Source organism: Syngnathus acus, chromosome 11 (genome assembly GCF_901709675.1).
Source record: "Syngnathus acus chromosome 11, fSynAcu1.2, whole genome shotgun sequence".
NCBI classification, from domain to species: Eukaryota; Metazoa; Chordata; class Actinopteri; order Syngnathiformes; family Syngnathidae; genus Syngnathus; species Syngnathus acus.
The window spans coordinates 1045001-1061328 of NC_051096.1; the positions used below are offsets into that span (position 1 = coordinate 1045001).

The 16328-nt window shown below is 44.9% G+C and overlaps 3 protein-coding genes across 3 annotated transcripts in view; all 3 read left to right on the forward strand.

The window, feature by feature from the left end:
• Positions 1-6091, forward strand: part of ankib1a (ankyrin repeat and IBR domain containing 1a) — a 15221-nt gene extending 9130 nt beyond the window's left edge. The window contains exons 8-21 of the mRNA XM_037263774.1: positions 181-269; positions 347-491; positions 643-803; positions 883-971; positions 1056-1186; positions 1258-1392; positions 1457-1543; positions 1751-1817; positions 1966-2111; positions 2514-2692; positions 2770-2821; positions 2936-2992; positions 3090-3213; positions 3314-6091. Coding sequence (XP_037119669.1) covers positions 181-269; positions 347-491; positions 643-803; positions 883-971; positions 1056-1186; positions 1258-1392; positions 1457-1543; positions 1751-1817; positions 1966-2111; positions 2514-2692; positions 2770-2821; positions 2936-2992; positions 3090-3213; positions 3314-4296 — 2445 coding nt within the window. The 3' untranslated portion in view covers positions 4297-6091. The remainder of the gene's footprint in view (positions 1-180; positions 270-346; positions 492-642; positions 804-882; positions 972-1055; positions 1187-1257; positions 1393-1456; positions 1544-1750; positions 1818-1965; positions 2112-2513; positions 2693-2769; positions 2822-2935; positions 2993-3089; positions 3214-3313) is intronic.
• Positions 6092-8516: 2425 nt separating this feature from the next.
• snrpd1 (small nuclear ribonucleoprotein D1 polypeptide) lies at positions 8517-10578 on the forward strand. Its single transcript, XM_037264277.1, has 4 exons — positions 8517-8652; positions 9353-9429; positions 9937-10128; positions 10325-10578. The coding sequence occupies exons 1-4, from the start codon at positions 8639-8641 to the stop codon at positions 10399-10401; spliced, it is 360 nt and encodes a 119-aa protein (XP_037120172.1). The 5' UTR covers positions 8517-8638; the 3' UTR covers positions 10402-10578.
• Positions 10579-10801: 223 nt separating this feature from the next.
• Positions 10802-15697, forward strand: ggcta (gamma-glutamylcyclotransferase a). Its single transcript, XM_037264246.1, has 5 exons — positions 10802-11052; positions 11618-11763; positions 11834-11969; positions 12700-12851; positions 15523-15697. Exons 1-4 carry the CDS (start codon positions 10927-10929, stop codon positions 12829-12831), a joined length of 540 nt encoding a protein of 179 aa, XP_037120141.1. The 5' UTR covers positions 10802-10926; the 3' UTR covers positions 12832-12851; positions 15523-15697.
• Positions 15698-16328: the final 631 nt, after the last annotated feature.

The following is a 16328-nucleotide window of genomic DNA, read 5'->3' on the forward strand; positions in this document are numbered from 1 at the left end:
TGTCCTAAAGGTTAGACACGTTTTCTCAATTTAGAAGTTTTATTTTGACTTTTAAATGTTTTTTTTTAATTTGGAAAAAAAATCCGCGATCTAGTGAAGCCGCGATAAACGAAACGCGAAGTAGCGAGGGATCACTGCACCTCAAAATTCAGGAAAATAGCTTACAACATATTTCTACAGTGCGGCATCTGCCTGTGCTCCATCTCCGTCTTTGAAGATCCTGTGGACATGTCCTGCGGCCACGAGTTTTGCCGGGCCTGTTGGGAGGGGTACGTGTAAACCCTGCTATGGCTTCTGTGCAGCCCACGTCGACGCCATTTAACATTGCCCCATCCTTCTGTCGCAGGTTCCTGAACGTGAAGATCCAGGAGGGTGACGCCCACAACATCTTCTGCCCCGCCTACGAATGCTACCAGCTGGTGCCTGTCCACGTAATCGAGAGCGTGGTCTCCCGGGAGATGGACCAGCGCTACCTGGAGTTTGACATCAAGGTGCCACCGCCACTAACAGCTACAACGGTTGAATTAGTATTTAGAATTAGTATTTTAATTAGTATTTATTAAAATTAATATGCTAGTAGGACAAAATTATTATACAGTTTGTTTTCTCTTTTCCATTCTCAACCTTCTTCCTGGACTGCAGGCCTTTGTAGAGAACAATCCAGCCATCCGCTGGTGTCCGGCGGCGCGCTGCGAGAGGGCCGTGCGACTCGCCCGGCCCGGCCCGGGCGAGAGCGACCCGCACGGCTTCCCGCTGCTGCCCTCCCCGGCCGTCGACTGCGGCAAGGGCCACCTCTTCTGCTGGTAAACTCCCGATTCCAGCACCGGATCTGATGTCAAGACAAGACACTGCAGAATAAGCTATTTCTTCCGCGCTCCCCAGGGAGTGCCTCGGCGAGGCCCATGAGCCATGCGACTGCCACATGTGGAGGAACTGGCTCCAGAAAGTCACCGAGATGAAGCCCGAGGAGCGTAAGTGTCGCCAAAGATAGGTGGTGTGGCGGCGTGCCGCTTTGAGATCCCTCAAATGTCCGCGTATACGCGTCCTGCCGGCAGTGGCAGGTGTGAGCGAGGCTTACGAGGACGCTGCCAACTGCCTGTGGCTGCTGTCCAACTCCAAGCCCTGCGCCAACTGCAAGTCCCCCATACAGAAGAACGAGGGCTGCAACCACATGCAGTGTGCCAAGGTGAGATTGTGCCAAGGAACGCGACACACATGCTTTTGTTTTTTTTTAACGCTGTGATGACACTCTCCCAGTGCAAGTATGATTTCTGCTGGATCTGCCTGGAGGAGTGGAAGAAGCACAGCTCATCGACGGGAGGCTACTACCGCTGCACGCGCTACGAAGTTATCCAGCAGCTGGAGGAGCAATCCAAAGAGATGACAGTCGAGGTGCAAACACTCGCGTGCCAACCTTTGTCTTGTAATATTATGACGTCTTCAAAAATGTTGATAGGCGGAGAAGAAGCACAAAAGCTTCCAGGAGCTGGACCGCTTCATGCACTACTACACTCGATTCAAGAACCACGAGCACAGTTACAAGGTGACCATCACATACGCACGCGCACACACGCATGCACGCACGCACGCACGCACACACACACACACGCATACACACACCTATATTCACTAAATCGTGTCGTTGTATATGGGGGGAAAAAAAAAAAAAGCCAAGCTGCTCTAGTTCTCAGTGCAGTTGTCCCCATACATTTTGGACCCTTCAAAATCATTTTCTCCTCATGTTTGCTAGCTGGAGCAGAAACTGCTGAAGACGGCCAAGGAGAAGATGGAGCAGCTGAGCAGAGCTTTCATTAGTCGTGAGTCGCTTTCACTCCCAACAGAAAGTTGTTGCGGGACTGCTTTACTCCGCCCAGCCCAGAGTGTTGTCAATCTCTACTGAGAAATGTGTGTTGCCCACCGGGCCAATATTACGGCGCGTCCTCTTGAATTGTGTTGCTGCACAAGGTGAGGGTGCCCCGCCAGACACGCGCTTCATCGAGGATGGCGTCAGCGAGCTGCTGAAGACGCGGCGCGTGCTCAAGTGCTCGTACCCGTACGGCTTCTTCCTGCAGCAGGGAAGCACGCAGAAGGAGATCTTTGAGCTCATGCAGGTACGCTGTCGCGCACAAACGCCACAATTAGGGAGTACCTCAAAACTTTAGAATTGCTGTCAATCGGAGTCAAAACACTAATTCGACCCCAAACTATGATCGAGACGCACTTATGTTGGCTTTCTGTTTGTGTAGCAGTTGTTCTCTTGCACACCTTTTCCATCTACTGTATTTTCTGGACTATAAGCTGCTACTTTTTGCACAAGCTTTGGACCCTGTGGATTTTTCATGATTTTTGTGATGTCTAATACACTTATACACTCATTAGTAAAAAGATTGTGGACCGCTGTTGTGCGACACCGCTTTGCTAAGCGGAGGGATATGTGACCAGACACACGGTCACTGGGGAGATATATTTAGCGTTAGTGGCATCGTGACATTGCCGTCGTTTGTCCCGGCCAGACGGACCTGGAGATGGTGGTGGAGGACCTGGCGCAGAAGGTCAACCGCCCCTACCTGAGGACGCCGTGCCATAAGATTGTCAGCGCCGCCCGCCTGGTCCAGCAGAAGCGACAGGAGTTCTTGGCGTCTGTGGCCCGCGGTGTGGCACCCAACGACTCGCCCGAGCTCCAGCGAAGGAGGTAAGCAGCGGGGGTAAACAAGGCAAATGGATTGTTACCGGCCACTCCCATGAAGTATTGCTTCTGTTTTGTTCCAGCTACGCCGGAGGATCGTGGGAGTGGGAGTACTTGGGCGTCGCCTCTCCTGAGGTAAACTCAGCTTTTTCCCCCTCCAGTATTAGTTGAAAGTGAATGGTTGTCTTTCTGGCGATGAAAACAAGATGATGTTTGAGAGCGTTTCATGCTAAATGCTGTCGTGCCTAGATGGGGAGTCGCCACTCTGTGCTGGCAGCTGGAGACCAAAGAGACCGAGCATCACAGGTAGACTGCCTCCTCCTTTTACTTTTTTTTTTTTTGGTTGTGTGTGTTGTTCTTGTTTTGTAGAAAATTGACTTATGGCTGCTTTGGCGCCTGTCAGGATTTTTCTGACATTCAGTATCGCCGGCGGCACCGAGCACGACGCAGGGGAGACATGCTGAGTCTGCACAATCTTCGGAGCAGCAGCAACACGCCTGAAAGCAGCAGAAGGAGCGACAGCACAGGTCCTACATTTGCTGCACACGCGACCTCAAAACAGCCTCATGTGTGCGTCATATTTTCTATGATCTTCAATGTGTTTTTTTTCCCCTCCACCCCTTCCAGATGGCCCAGAGAGGAGCGAGGGCCGGCGTAGAGCGCTGGGCTCCCTGGACGAGGACGACCCCAACATCCTGCTGGCCATTCAGCTGTCCCTTCAGGAGTCTCGGCGAGAGCGAGGCCCCGAGGGCAGCCCCGACTTGGAGCGCAGCCTAGAAGGTCCCCTCCCCAGCGATTTCCAAGCAGGAGCGACGAGGGGCTCGCATTCCCACACCGACCCTCCACGCCCTCCCCACAGGACAGACCCCTTGTCTTGTTCTTCTTCAGCTCCCTTGTCCACTACCTTACCCCTCCCTCCTCCACCTCCCCCGCTCAGCGCCGAGCTGCTGAAGCTGGGGGACAGCCTTATGAAACCCGGGAACCCGGCGCCTCCCAGTGCGGACCCTCAGAGTCACTGCCGCGGAAGCGCACGTCCGGCCGAGGCTGAACACACTGCCCGCGAGAGTCCGACCGACTACGCAATCCGACGTCCCCCCGCCCAGTTGTGCCTGCCGTCTCCGGAGCTTGAACCCGAGCTGCTGCTGCTGTCACCTGTTATCCCGCCAGGGGGGCCGTTCACGCCCAGTGACCCGCAGAGCCTGGAGGCCCTGGATCCCGCTGCCAGCGCCCAGCTGCTGGACAACATCATGGCCTGGTTCAACCACAACATCACCCCACAGAACAACCCTCAGAGCCTGGCCCTCATCCCCTCGCCACCTACCACCGAGAGTGACTCATCCCCAGACGTGCTCACGGATGCGGGCGCCGAGAACGTCGCCGCCTGGCAGCCCCCGGAGGGCCAGCCAGACACGCCGCCACACTCTTGCCCAAGCAGACCCAGCACGCTGGAGCTGGACAACAGAGCAGCCCAGGAAGAGGAGGAGCAGAGTGGCGCAGGGGCAGTGGATGCGTCCCCTTATGGAGATGGCGCCACAGACTCTGACCTTGTCCTCCAGCTGGAGGAGGACCTGTCCCCGGTAGAGTGGGAGGAGAAAGTCCACCTGGTGTGATCTTATAGAAGAGAGCTGCGTGTATTGTGATGATTCTCATTATTATCTGCTGAAACCTCGGTTCACAAACAAGATATTTTGCTTCGCTTTACAAACATTGCACGTCACCTTTCTCACATGGAGCTATTTCATTTTTTATTTCATCCACATTCTGGCTCCTCTAAAACAAATGCAAAGAGCACATGACAGTGCACTTTGGAAGTCAAATCAAATTAGTGTTGGAAAACGGAGGAATTAATAGCTAAAGGTGGCAATGGTGTTTGTATTCCCGAGCTTCAGAATAGTTTATATATTTTTGAAAAAAACAAAAACATTGATCATAACTTAGGGCTGAAACCCATGAATTCCATTAATTTGTGAACCAAGGTTTATTCTGATTCTAATGATTTATCTAATGAAGGATGTGAAGCATGCAGCAAAGCTGTCACAGGCAGGTTTTTTCCATTTTTTATTTAGGTTTGTTTAAAAATCAAAACAAATCACGGCAAAGCTCTCAGTCACATAAAATGCTGCACATTGTTTTAATTTATTCCCGTTAATTATTTGTCCACGTATAATCTAGTTGTTTATTAATCTGGAAGTGTTTTTCTCTTATATTTATTTTACTTCATATTTCCAGCGATAACAAAATTATTTTAATTAGAATGGTTGCTTATACATGACTGTGTCCATTTTAGTTTACGCAAAGCGTCTTTTTTGTTTTACCTACGAATGTTCAGTGCCTTGAAAGGCCCACATGCACCCAAGAGCTCTCCATTTGTGTCAACGTTGCATCCAAAAGCAGGCAGGTGGCGCTCTAGCGCCTATAAATGTATTGGCCAATGAGAAACCTGAAGAACGCTATTTCTGGAAGACAAAAATGACAATAGTATAATATAGTATAATATACATGGCACCGGAAAAAGTAACAATTTTCTCGTCTACAGCCCAAAAATCTATTTTTGAATGCATGTGTTTGTACCACTGGGGCATCTGTGTTGATTTACATCACTAAATATGGTTATTCACTTTTTGGTGTACATTCAAGGGTTTTTTTTTTTAAATATTCATCTACGTTAGCAGTGTATGCCAAAGCAACAGTTGGCGCTGTAACTCCTGTAAATGGAGGTTTTGTCCGATTAGCCATTTCAAGAAAAGGCACAAAAACTGAAATAACACCTGTCAAACTTTCTTGGAAATGTGAACAATTTTCAAAAGTTTTTGGGATATTATTTTGTTTTATTTTCTCCAATACCTGTCTTTCTGTGGACATGGCCTCAAGTGTTCAGTGGTGTTTTGGTGCTTGAACTCAAACAATCTTTTTTTTTTTTTTTTTTGGGCCCCTCCTCCCCAAAAAAGGGGGTCCAACAATCCTGCTGTAGCTTTTGAAGCTAACATTACCATTAGTTAGCGTACTGTACAATCAAGAGGGCCTCATTTTGATACTGGACCTTCAAGCACACTGTGCCTGCAGGAGATAACCACACACTGGGTTTGCTGTTTTGTTAATTGTTTTTCCCCCATTTTTGTTTGCCAACGGATCCACCACCGAGAAATACCACAGTTACAAGACCAGCCATTTTTTTTTGTGGAGGCTAGTGTCCATTTCCCAAGTGCCATCCATCTTCATCTACACAATTGCCATTGGTGGAGTATTTTGATTGTAGCAATTTTTTTAAGACAGATGTCAGTGTTGCCACACAGTACCACATTTTGCAAAAATGTCACTGCTTTTAGATCTGCAAGATTAAAAATTAAGCTGTCAGTTTTTTATTTTAATTTTTTGCCTCTGTACTAAAATGATGTTGTTAATTGACATACTTTTGTCTGTGTGCCTTCTTTAAAAGTTAATTTCCTGTGTGCTTTTTTTTTAAACTGTTGTTTTAAATCAGAATTTAACACTTCAGATTGCAGTGGGCCACAATATTCCTCCACGCCTCTGACTTGAACTTTTGGGACCAATCATGTAGCCTCAAAAATGTTTTTTGACGTCAAAATACAATTCCGTGCTTTGATTTCCTCTTAATGAAGCTGGCAAATTTGGGGATTAGGATGTGGAAATCAATCAGAAATGTTAATTTTCATCAAGAACATAGGCAGCACCGCCCTCTCATGACTGGGGTTTTTGTCTGTTAAAGTGACATCGGTTAAAATATTTCATGCTGCCTTTGCTGATTTTTCTATGGTAATTTGGTAACAGTTATTTTGCGAAACCTCAAATGTAACAGGAAAGTCATTTCACGCTCACCTATGATACTTGATACATTCCCACTCGCATCCATATGAAGGTGTGGCTTAAAATAAAAAAGTGTCAAATGAAAGTTTACGTTCAATTAAAAAAATGCTCCAAGATGCTTGAGTGCTATGTTGTGCTTTTTTTTTTTTTATTCAGACTAAAATAATTTTTTGTGCCATGTTTAGACGCACACTCAAAAAAGGTTGGGGGTCGAGTTACTGTTGCGTTAATCAACCTCATTACCTCCAAATTTTGCAAGACAAATTTCAGGAAGTGTTGAATGAAGATGCATTGTGATAATCAGAAAACTCCAGACTGCACGTTTAACATCAAAATGGCCTGTTACACTATACGGGACTGTCAGAAAATTAGAATATTGTGATAAAGTTCTTTATTTTCTGTAATGCAATTAAAAAGACAAAAATGTCATACATTCTGGATTCATTGCAAATTAACTGAAATATTGCAAGCCTTTTATTATTTTAATATTGCTGATTATGGCATACAGCTTAAGAAAACTTAAATATCCTATCTCAAAATATTAGAATATCATGAAGAATTATACTAGTAGGGTATTAACTTGAAACACCTGCAAGGGTTTCCTGAGCCTTGAAAAACACTCAGCTTGGTTCAGTAAACTAAATCACAAGTATGGTGAAGACTGCTGATCTGACTGCTGTCCAGAGGACCATCATTGACACCCTTCATCAGGAGGGTAAGACACAAAAAGACATTTCTCAAAGAGCAAGCTGTTCACAGAGTGCAGTTTCAAAGCACATCCACAAAAAGTCTGTTGGAAGGGGGAAATGTGGCAGGAAACGTTGCACAACCAAGAGAGATGACTGCAGCCTTAACAGCATTGTGAAGAAGAGTCGCTTTCAGAATTTAGGGGAGCTTCAAAGACAGTGGACTGAAGCTGGAGTCCAGGTATCAAAAACCACTGTTCACAGACGTGTCCGGGAAATGGGCTACAATAACCGTATTCCCATGGTCAAGCCACTTCTGAACTCAAGACAACGTAAGAAGCGTATGACTTGGGCTATGGAAAAGAAGCACTGGACAGTTGCAGAGTGGTCCAAAGTCCTCTTTTCAGACGAAAGCAAGTTTTGTATTTCATTTGGAAGTCAAGGCGCCAGAATCTGGAGAAAGGCTGGAGAGGAGCAAAATCCAAGTTGCTTGAAATCCAGTGAGAAGTTCCCACAGTCAGCGATGGTTTGGGGAGCCATGTCAGTTGCTGGTGTTGGTCCACTGTGTTCCCAGTCCAGAGTAAATGCAGCTGTGTACCAAGAGATTTTAGAGCACTACATGCTTCCGTCTGCTGAGAAGCTCTATGGAGATGATTTCATTTTCCAGCATGATCTGGCACCTGCCCACAGTGCCAAAACCACCAGTAAATGTTGTACTGACCATGGCATTACGGTCCTCGATTGGCCTCCCAATTCCCCTGACCTGAACCCCATAAATAATTTGTGGGGTATTGTGAAGAAGCTGAAAGACACCAGACCCAACAATGCAAATGAGCTAAAGGCCGCTATTGAAGCATCCTGGGCATCCATAACACCTCAGCAATGCCACAGGCTGATTGCCTCCATGCCACGCCGCATTGATACAGTAATCCGTGCAAAAAGATTCCCAACCAAGTACTGAGTGCATTAATGGACATTTACAAATGTTTGATTTTGTTTTGCTGTTATAAATCTTTTTTTTTTTTTTTTTACTTGGTCTGAGGAAATATGCTAATGTTTTGAGATAGTATATTTGAGTTTTCTTAAGCTGTATGCCATAATCAGCAATATTAAAATAAAAGGCTTGCAATATTTTAGTTGATTTGTAATGAATCCAGAATGTATGATTTTTTTTTTTTTAATTGCATTACAGAAAATAAAGAACTATCACAATATTCTAATTTTCTGAAACAGTCCTGTATACGTTCACTGGTGTGTAGTGTTTAGCTTTACCTGTTGGCGGCACTGTGGCTATGGAAACACCTTTTGGGCGCACTTAAATGACGTCAGCGTCCCCCTACGTAAACGCAAAGTCGACTGTTAGCGGCCCGCTGGTTTTGATCAAATCGAGCGCCGTAATTTTTTGGTACTCATACCTTACTCTAAGACTTCTTGCGCCGGCATGAAACTCGTAAGGTAAGACGCTTTAAAATGCATCCGCGTGTCCGATAAGGTGATGTCCGATGTGCGAAACGAGGATTCGACGCGGGATGGAGTTAGATGAAATCGGTGGGAGAATTGTGTAGCGCGCTAGCTTGGCGGGAAGCGGCCCTCCGATGAATGGAGACCGTCAAGTTAGTCAAGAAAACGCATCGATACTTTTATGTGCTAATGTAGTGAATCTATCCAGATGTACGAAATTGAAGCCTATGTGTACTGTATTATCGATTTGTGCTATTTACGGTAAAACTCTCCCACTCGTGCCTTCATAGCCATCAAAGATGCGTTAGCTTCAAAGTGGTACAGCAGGGGTGCCAAACTCATTTTTTTCGCGGGCCGCATTGTCATAGTTTCTTTCGGAGGGCCATTATGACTGTCAACCCAAATAAATGTATGAGCACCTCATATTATATACAGTATAAGCTACAAATCAAACGGACAAATAACTCGTTTTCAAATCAGACTAGTAAAAACTGGTCAAATATTTAAAAAAAAAAAAGATGTTTTTAAAAGTGAAGACAATTTGCAATTCTAGTAATGACACAAATTTGATGCACAATTTGTCTTCGTAGGCCACACAAAATGATGTGGTGGGCCTTGAGTTTGACACCTTTGATCTACAATCTAACAAAGATGGCTAGTTGACATTTTGATTTGTTGGCTTGATTTATCCAAGGTTTTTGATGAAACTGAGCCACGAGACGGTAACCATCGAATTGAAGAATGGTACCCAGGTCCATGGCACTATCACAGGTAAAGTGAACCACCATCCGAGAAAGCCAAAGTATAGAGGAAAAAGTTTTTATTTACAGTCTGCCACAATCCTGCCTTAACTCACAACTTGGCTGTAAGTGCAGAGGAGTTAAGTTGGCTACATTTTGCCATCCATTGAAGGCCAAATTACTCCAGTAGGATTTCCAAGTCTTTATTTGTATACGTATCTGGCTACTTTCACTCCTGCTCCATTACATGTACTAGATACTACCCATAAATTTCCCTAACAATCTTGTTTAATGTGAAATAAAATGTGAAGAAATGCTTTTGATCAACTCAAAAAATCTCAATTGAAACCATTTTAAACATTTTACTCAAGGACATTTAATTTAGTACCAGAAAGTGAAAGAAAATTGTTACTTGGTACATGTCAGATACCTGTTATTCTTATTTTTATTTTCTGAGATGCTTGTAATTTTAACTGAAGTATCACTATTGGGTTTTTTTTTTGTACATGATTGCGTGTGTGCTCACACATGCGTACAGGTGTAGATGTCAGCATGAACACACACTTGAAGGCGGTGAAGATGACGCTGAAGAATCGCGAACCGGCTCAGCTGGAGTCGCTGAGCATCCGTGGCAACAACATCCGCTACTTCATCTTGCCCGACAGCCTGCCGCTCGACACGCTGCTTGTGGACATTGAGCCCAAGATCAAGTCAAAGAAGCGGGAAGCCGGTAAGCCACTCTTGCCATATTTACAAGTTATTCAACTACAAAGCCTTTATTTTCACACCAAAATGTCAGGAATAACGAACTCAGTCCACCCAAAATCATGTTCACAGCCACATTAAACCTATCAAGCATGTTTTTCATTAACCCGCACGTTTAAGTTTGAACGTGCTTCTTCAATCATTTGTATGTGTTTGTGCAGTGGCTGGACGAGGACGGGGCAGAGGTCGAGGGCGCGGCAGAGGACGGGGACGAGGCCGGGGGGGTCCGAGGAGATGATCAGCTCCTCCTCAAAAGTGCTCGTCACCTGTTTTTCCACATTCACTGTACAGGATTCTTCTTTTTCTATGATTTTTTTTGCCTCCCTTATTTTGTACACAGTTCTGTTGATGCCTCATTACCACTGGTGTGTGAGTTTTGGTTTCTTCACCATTAAACTTCATAATTGCGTGCAAATTGCCTAATTGTTATAAATGATCAAACTAATAAAACTGTTTTTTTTATGTTTTTTTTTATTCCTGTAATTTACCACTATCGAATGCAGCATTGTTACTTCAGGAGCCTTCTATGTCACTACATGTAGCAGCAGTCTATTTGAATGTGAACGATTATCCTTATAACTGCGCAGAAGGTGCCCCCAGTGAATGCCGCCTCTGGACATGAATTCAATATTCGTTTTGTTCTGTGACGTCATGTGTGAGAGTAGGAAGTAATCTGGCTGGTTTGGTGGCTGGCGTGTCGTTTAGCTGGCTAACTATTAGCTTTCACTTGCTATAGACATTTAAAGACCGCATACATTTCCAAATGGTGCCTGAGCGGACCGACAGCATCAGCACGTTCGCGTATTTCGCTTTCGGGAGTAATATGTTGAAGGAGAGACTGTGCCTGGAAAACCCATCGGCAACTTTCCTCGACATCGGTCGACTCAAGGTCATTCAAATAATTTTTTTGGGTGCGTGCTATTTGTCGCTACCTGTTTCACCGCCGTTTAGTTGCGAAACAGTTTTCCTTTTTTTTTTATATTGCCCCCTTTTTGTCGCTCAATTGTCGGAATGTTGATTTGTGCTCAATAGTAATGTCGACTAAACAAATAGATTATTAGGCTGTAGCCGCAAAACACGCGTAGGCTTTTCTTTATAACAGCATGGTCTTGAACGTACCATGTACAGGTAACTAGACTGTACTTTACAGGTAAATTATAAGTACATCGGTACTACCACTGGAACGCAGAACTATACTTTTGGATTCACTCTTTAGTCCACGTGGTACTTTAAAAGATGACCACCAGATGTCATCAAAAACTGCTTTAGTCGCATTTGTACAGAGCCCCAAAAGTTGCATATTGACCAAAGGTAAAATATGTGCGTGTTTGCAGAGTTACATAGCTATTAAGTTGGATTCATCAGATACACAAAGTACTCTGACAGTGACCGAAAGTCAAACTTCACATGTACAAACGTAATAAACATAGCTTTCACATAATGTGTGCGTGTAGGACTATCAGCTGGATTTTGGCCTCTGGGCTGAAAGTGTAGCGAGCAGTTGGCACGGTGGCGTGGCCACCATTCGACAAAGTCCTGGCTCTGAGGTGTGGGGCGTCATCTGGACCATTAGACGAGACCAACTGGACAACCTGGACCAGTCAGTCAGACACCCAACATACACTACGCACACCGCATAATATCATGACATGCCCTGTGCACACTTTCAGTCAGGAAGGCATCCATGAGGGCCTTTATTCCCCGCTGGAAGTGACCGTGGAGAGCAGCAACCACGGAGAGATGCTGTGCAGGACGTACCAGATGAACAACTTTCACGCTTCTCCGACCTCGCCGCAGTACAAACATGTATGTGTCTATAATTTACATGGGTGTGTGTTTTTGCATACATGCCACTGTACCCATTAGGGGTGTAACGATTCATCGATACACATCGATTAATCGATATAATGCTCTACGATTTGTTGGCATCGATGCTAAACGTAAACATCGATCTATATCGCCCGTTTTTGACCTCGGACATTAGACGCGACTTTATTTTGAAATCCACTTCATTGTTGCTTGCTTCCTCTTTCCGGGAGCAGTGCGCGGCGTGTTGTGTTGTGAGCAGAGCAGGCACGTGAAAGGGGAGCCGACAACTACGCGGCTCCTGGGCTGGTGCTATGGCTAGTGTCCAAGAAGACGAGGAAATTATAGGAATTTGATAAAGTTCAGTGTTAAAATAAGCACTTTGTATATTACAATACTCTTGTAATTTCCTAAATAAAGAGTTTGCAGTACCTTGTTGATTTTGCGTATGAATTGTTATAAATCAGGATATTGTTCTATATCGATCGTAGAGCACTATATCGTGATGTATCGTGAATGAATCGCAGCAGGCTTTAAGATATCGGCAAATATCGTATCGTGTTTCTTTGTATCGATATGATATCGTATCGTGACAAAACCCGCGATTTACACCCCTAGTAGCCATGCATCCATGATGCGAACTGTCCGGCAAAAAGCACAAATCTCCCACATGTAATTGAAGAAGCCGTTTGAAGTGATAATGAGCTACTAGTGACTGTCTTGTGCAAAGGTGGTGTGTTGGGGCGCTGAACAGAACGGACTTCCCGGCGATTATATTGGCGGGCTGCAGGCGGTCAAGACCAACAACTACACGGGACCTTCGATGCTGGATCGCATCGAAGTGCACACCAATTGGGAATGAGACGGCGCTTGACAATCAACGTACGTCATACCTTGCAACAAACATAAACATCATCAAACAGAACGCTTCAAATGTTCTGTCGTTACTTTTACTCCAGGGGTGTCCAAACTTTTTGCAAAGCGGGCCAGATTTGCTTAGATGAAAATGTATAGGGGCCGACCATTCACACCTACATTCCTCGAACCATCCATCCATTTTCTATACCGCTTGTCCCCATGGGGGTCACGGACGTGCTGGAACCAATCCCAGCGGTCATCGGGCTGTAGGCGGGGGACACCTTGAACTGGTTACCAGCCAATCGCAGAGCACACAAAGACAAACACACTCGCATCTAGGGGCAATTTGGAGTGCTCAATCGATCTACCAAGCATGTTTTTGGGATGTGGGAGGAAACCGTAGTGCCCGGAGAAAACCCACGCAGGCACAGGGAGAACATGCGAACTCCACACAGGGATGGTCGGAGGTGGAATCGAACCCACGCCCTCCCAACTGTGAGGGGGACGTACTAACCAGTGCGCCACCGAGCCACCACTTCTCGAACCATTACCATTGTAAATGAACTTGTAAATATATCCTCCCTCTGTGCATGCATTCAAGAAATTAAATCCTGGTTCACCTCAAATTTCCTTCAACTCAACTGTGACAAAACTGAGGTAGTCCTCATTGGTTCCAAATCATCCCTCAACAAACAGCCCAGTCTCATGCTCACCATTAACAACTCCTCGGTTTCCCCCTCCCCTCAGGCTAAGAGCCTGGGTGTCGTCCTCGACAGCACCCTATCATTTAGCACCCACATCAACAACATCATCTGTTCCTCCTATTTCCACATCCGCAACATCAACCGCCTCCGTCCATCACTTACTCCGAACAGCACTGCTATCCTGGTCCACTCTCTCGTTACCTCCCGTCTGGATTATTGCAACTCCATCCTTGTTGGCCTCCCCCACAAACTCCTCCATAAACTGCAATTGGTTCAAAATGCTGCTGCTCGCATCATCATCAGAACCCCTGTCCATCATCACATCACTCCTGTTCTGCACCAGCTTCACTGGCTTCCCATAAAACACCGCATTAACTATAAAATCCTCCTCCATACATTTAAGGCCATCTATAACCTCGCCCCTCCATACCTGTCTGACCTCCTCCACATTAACATTCCCACCCGGTCTCTAAGGTCTGCATCTACTATTACCCTCACTGTCCCCCCATTCCGTCTGTCCACTATGGGGGCTAGAGCCTTCACCTGCTCTGCCCCTCGTCTCTGGAACTCTCTCCCCCCTGACATTAGAAACATTGACTCCATTCTACAGTTCGCATCCCACCTAAAAACCCACCTCTGTAAGCAGGCATATACTTGAACCCATCATTCTGCTGCATATGTTTCCTTGCTTTTATACTGTTTTTATATTTAATTGTGTATGCTATTGTATCTCTGTACGGCAACCTTGAGTGCCTTGAAAGGCGCCTTACGAATAAAAGGTATTATTATTATTAATATTATTATTATAACTAGTATATCCTTTGCTGTCTGCAGGTATGTTGATATTGCAAATGAGAATCTGTTGTCAATTGCACTACCAGAAAAGTTAAAGATTAAAATAATAATAAATTAAATAAACAATTTTATGAAAGTTGAATTAATTTTTTATTAGATGTATTAAGATGGGCGGCTCGGTGGTGCACTGGTTAGCACGTCGGCCTCACAGTTAGGAGGGTGCGGGTTTGATTCCACCTCTGTGAAATCTGCATATTCTCCCCAAGCCCGGGTGGGTTTTCTCCAGGCACTCCCACATCCCAAAAACATGCTTGGTAGGCCGATTGAGCACTCCAAATTGTGCCTAGGTGTGAGTGCGAGTGCAGATGGTTGTTCATCCCTGTGTGCCCTGCGATTGGCTGGCAACTGGTTCAGGGTGTCCCCCGCTTACTGCCCGATGACCGCTGGGATAGGCTCCAGCATGCCCACGGCCCCCGTGGGGACAAATGTGGCCCGCGGGCCGGACTTTGGACGTTACTGTTTTACTCAATGTGAAGAAAAAGTGCAATCACAGGAATTAGTCACATTATTTGTTTTGTAATTGAGAGGCTTGACTCTTAAAAGGCAGCCTGGAAGCAAGAACTTAAGGGATCACTGACATTTAGATAAGGAAATGTCAACAAAAATAGTTGTATTAAAAATATTATTCATGAAAAATTATTGGATTTTGAAAAAACAAAATAATTAATGTATAAAATAAAAACTGCCATCGTAAAGAGGGAACAAAAGATGGATTTACTGCATTTTTTATCTAAAGCCCAAATGTTGGCAGGCTGCAAATTACATCAAAACCCTACTGAGAATATTGTGAAAAAAACATTTTAGAGATATTTATGAGTTCCCTGTGACTCTGCTTCTGTCATGCAGTTGACTCTATCTGATCCCAATATAGAAGGATCTTCCTTACAACTCGTCATCGTGAAACGCTACATAATCAATTATGCCACCAATCTGAATTCATTATTCACACCACTTTGTTGATTTCCTTTTCCCCAGGCTAACATGATTTAAAAATATATATACGTATATATCTGCACGTGACAATACCAGAGGAGCACGTCACTGCCGTGTTGTTTGTGGCCGCCGATGTAGCACGCAAACAACACATGGCTGCAAGTATGTTTGCTAAAACCTCTTGTCTCGTCGTTACCCCGCAGGCCCTCTGAGCCTGAACTCCTGACCAGCAGCACGCCTAATGAAGCCAAACCAATCTTTTCCCTTTGACAACGCTGAAATATGCCAACTAAAGCGGATGCATGACCAGGACTAAACGAGGGAAATAACCCGTTGGAGGTTTCTTTCTCTCTACCACGAGATAAAAAAAAAAAAAAACATGCATGAATGTTTCACACACATTGACAGCAACTGGAATCAACTGCTAATGTTTGCCACAAATTAGCCAGAACCAAAAGTCAGCCTACGGTTAGTCCAAGCATTGGGGTCCACTATAAGTGGTCGCAAGTCAGTTATCAAAAGTAGTCTTTTTTTTTTCTGAGGAGAATGCGAGAAAACATGTCTAAAAAGTTGCCAGTAAATTTGATTTAAGGTTTCTGGGAGGTCTCCGTATAACCCTACAATGATAGAATTCTATTTGTATTGTTCTCACTGGAGAAAAAACAAATATGTTCGACTCGTAGTAATTGTTTTGCTTCAGGCTTCAACGGGCCTCATGAGAACTTGACAAGTTTCCTCTTTCAAATTTAACAAACAAAAAAAGACAACCAGCATGGCTGATGCGAGCTTGGTTTTGCATTACTTTTGCTTGAGTATTTTTGTGAAGCATTTTACTCAGTTACAATGAGCTACTTGGATATTCTATCAATAATCAATTGCTTGCACAATCTGTTTTGGTTCTCAAAGAAATGTGTGACATGGCAACTTTTAGAAGCGAGCTTCTGTGAATACGGCGTCCAAAAGCACAAAGTAAAAAACACGAATGATACTCTGGATGTATGGATTACCA

Coding starts and splice junctions, on each gene's coding strand:
- snrpd1 (XM_037264277.1), top strand. Junction 9,430..9,936: donor GGTCCATGGCACTATCACAG/GTAAAGTGAACC, acceptor ACATGCGTACAG/GTGTAGATGTCAGCATGAAC. Junction 10,129..10,324: donor GTCAAAGAAGCGGGAAGCCG/GTAAGCCACTCT, acceptor GTGTTTGTGCAG/TGGCTGGACGAGGACGGGGC.
- ggcta (XM_037264246.1), top strand. CDS start 10,927: ATGGTGCCTGAGCGGACCGACAGCATCAGCACGTTCGCGTATTTCGCT. Junction 11,764..11,833: donor CAACTGGACAACCTGGACCA/GTCAGTCAGACA, acceptor GCACACTTTCAG/TCAGGAAGGCATCCATGAGG. Junction 11,970..12,699: donor CCTCGCCGCAGTACAAACAT/GTATGTGTCTAT, acceptor TCTTGTGCAAAG/GTGGTGTGTTGGGGCGCTGA.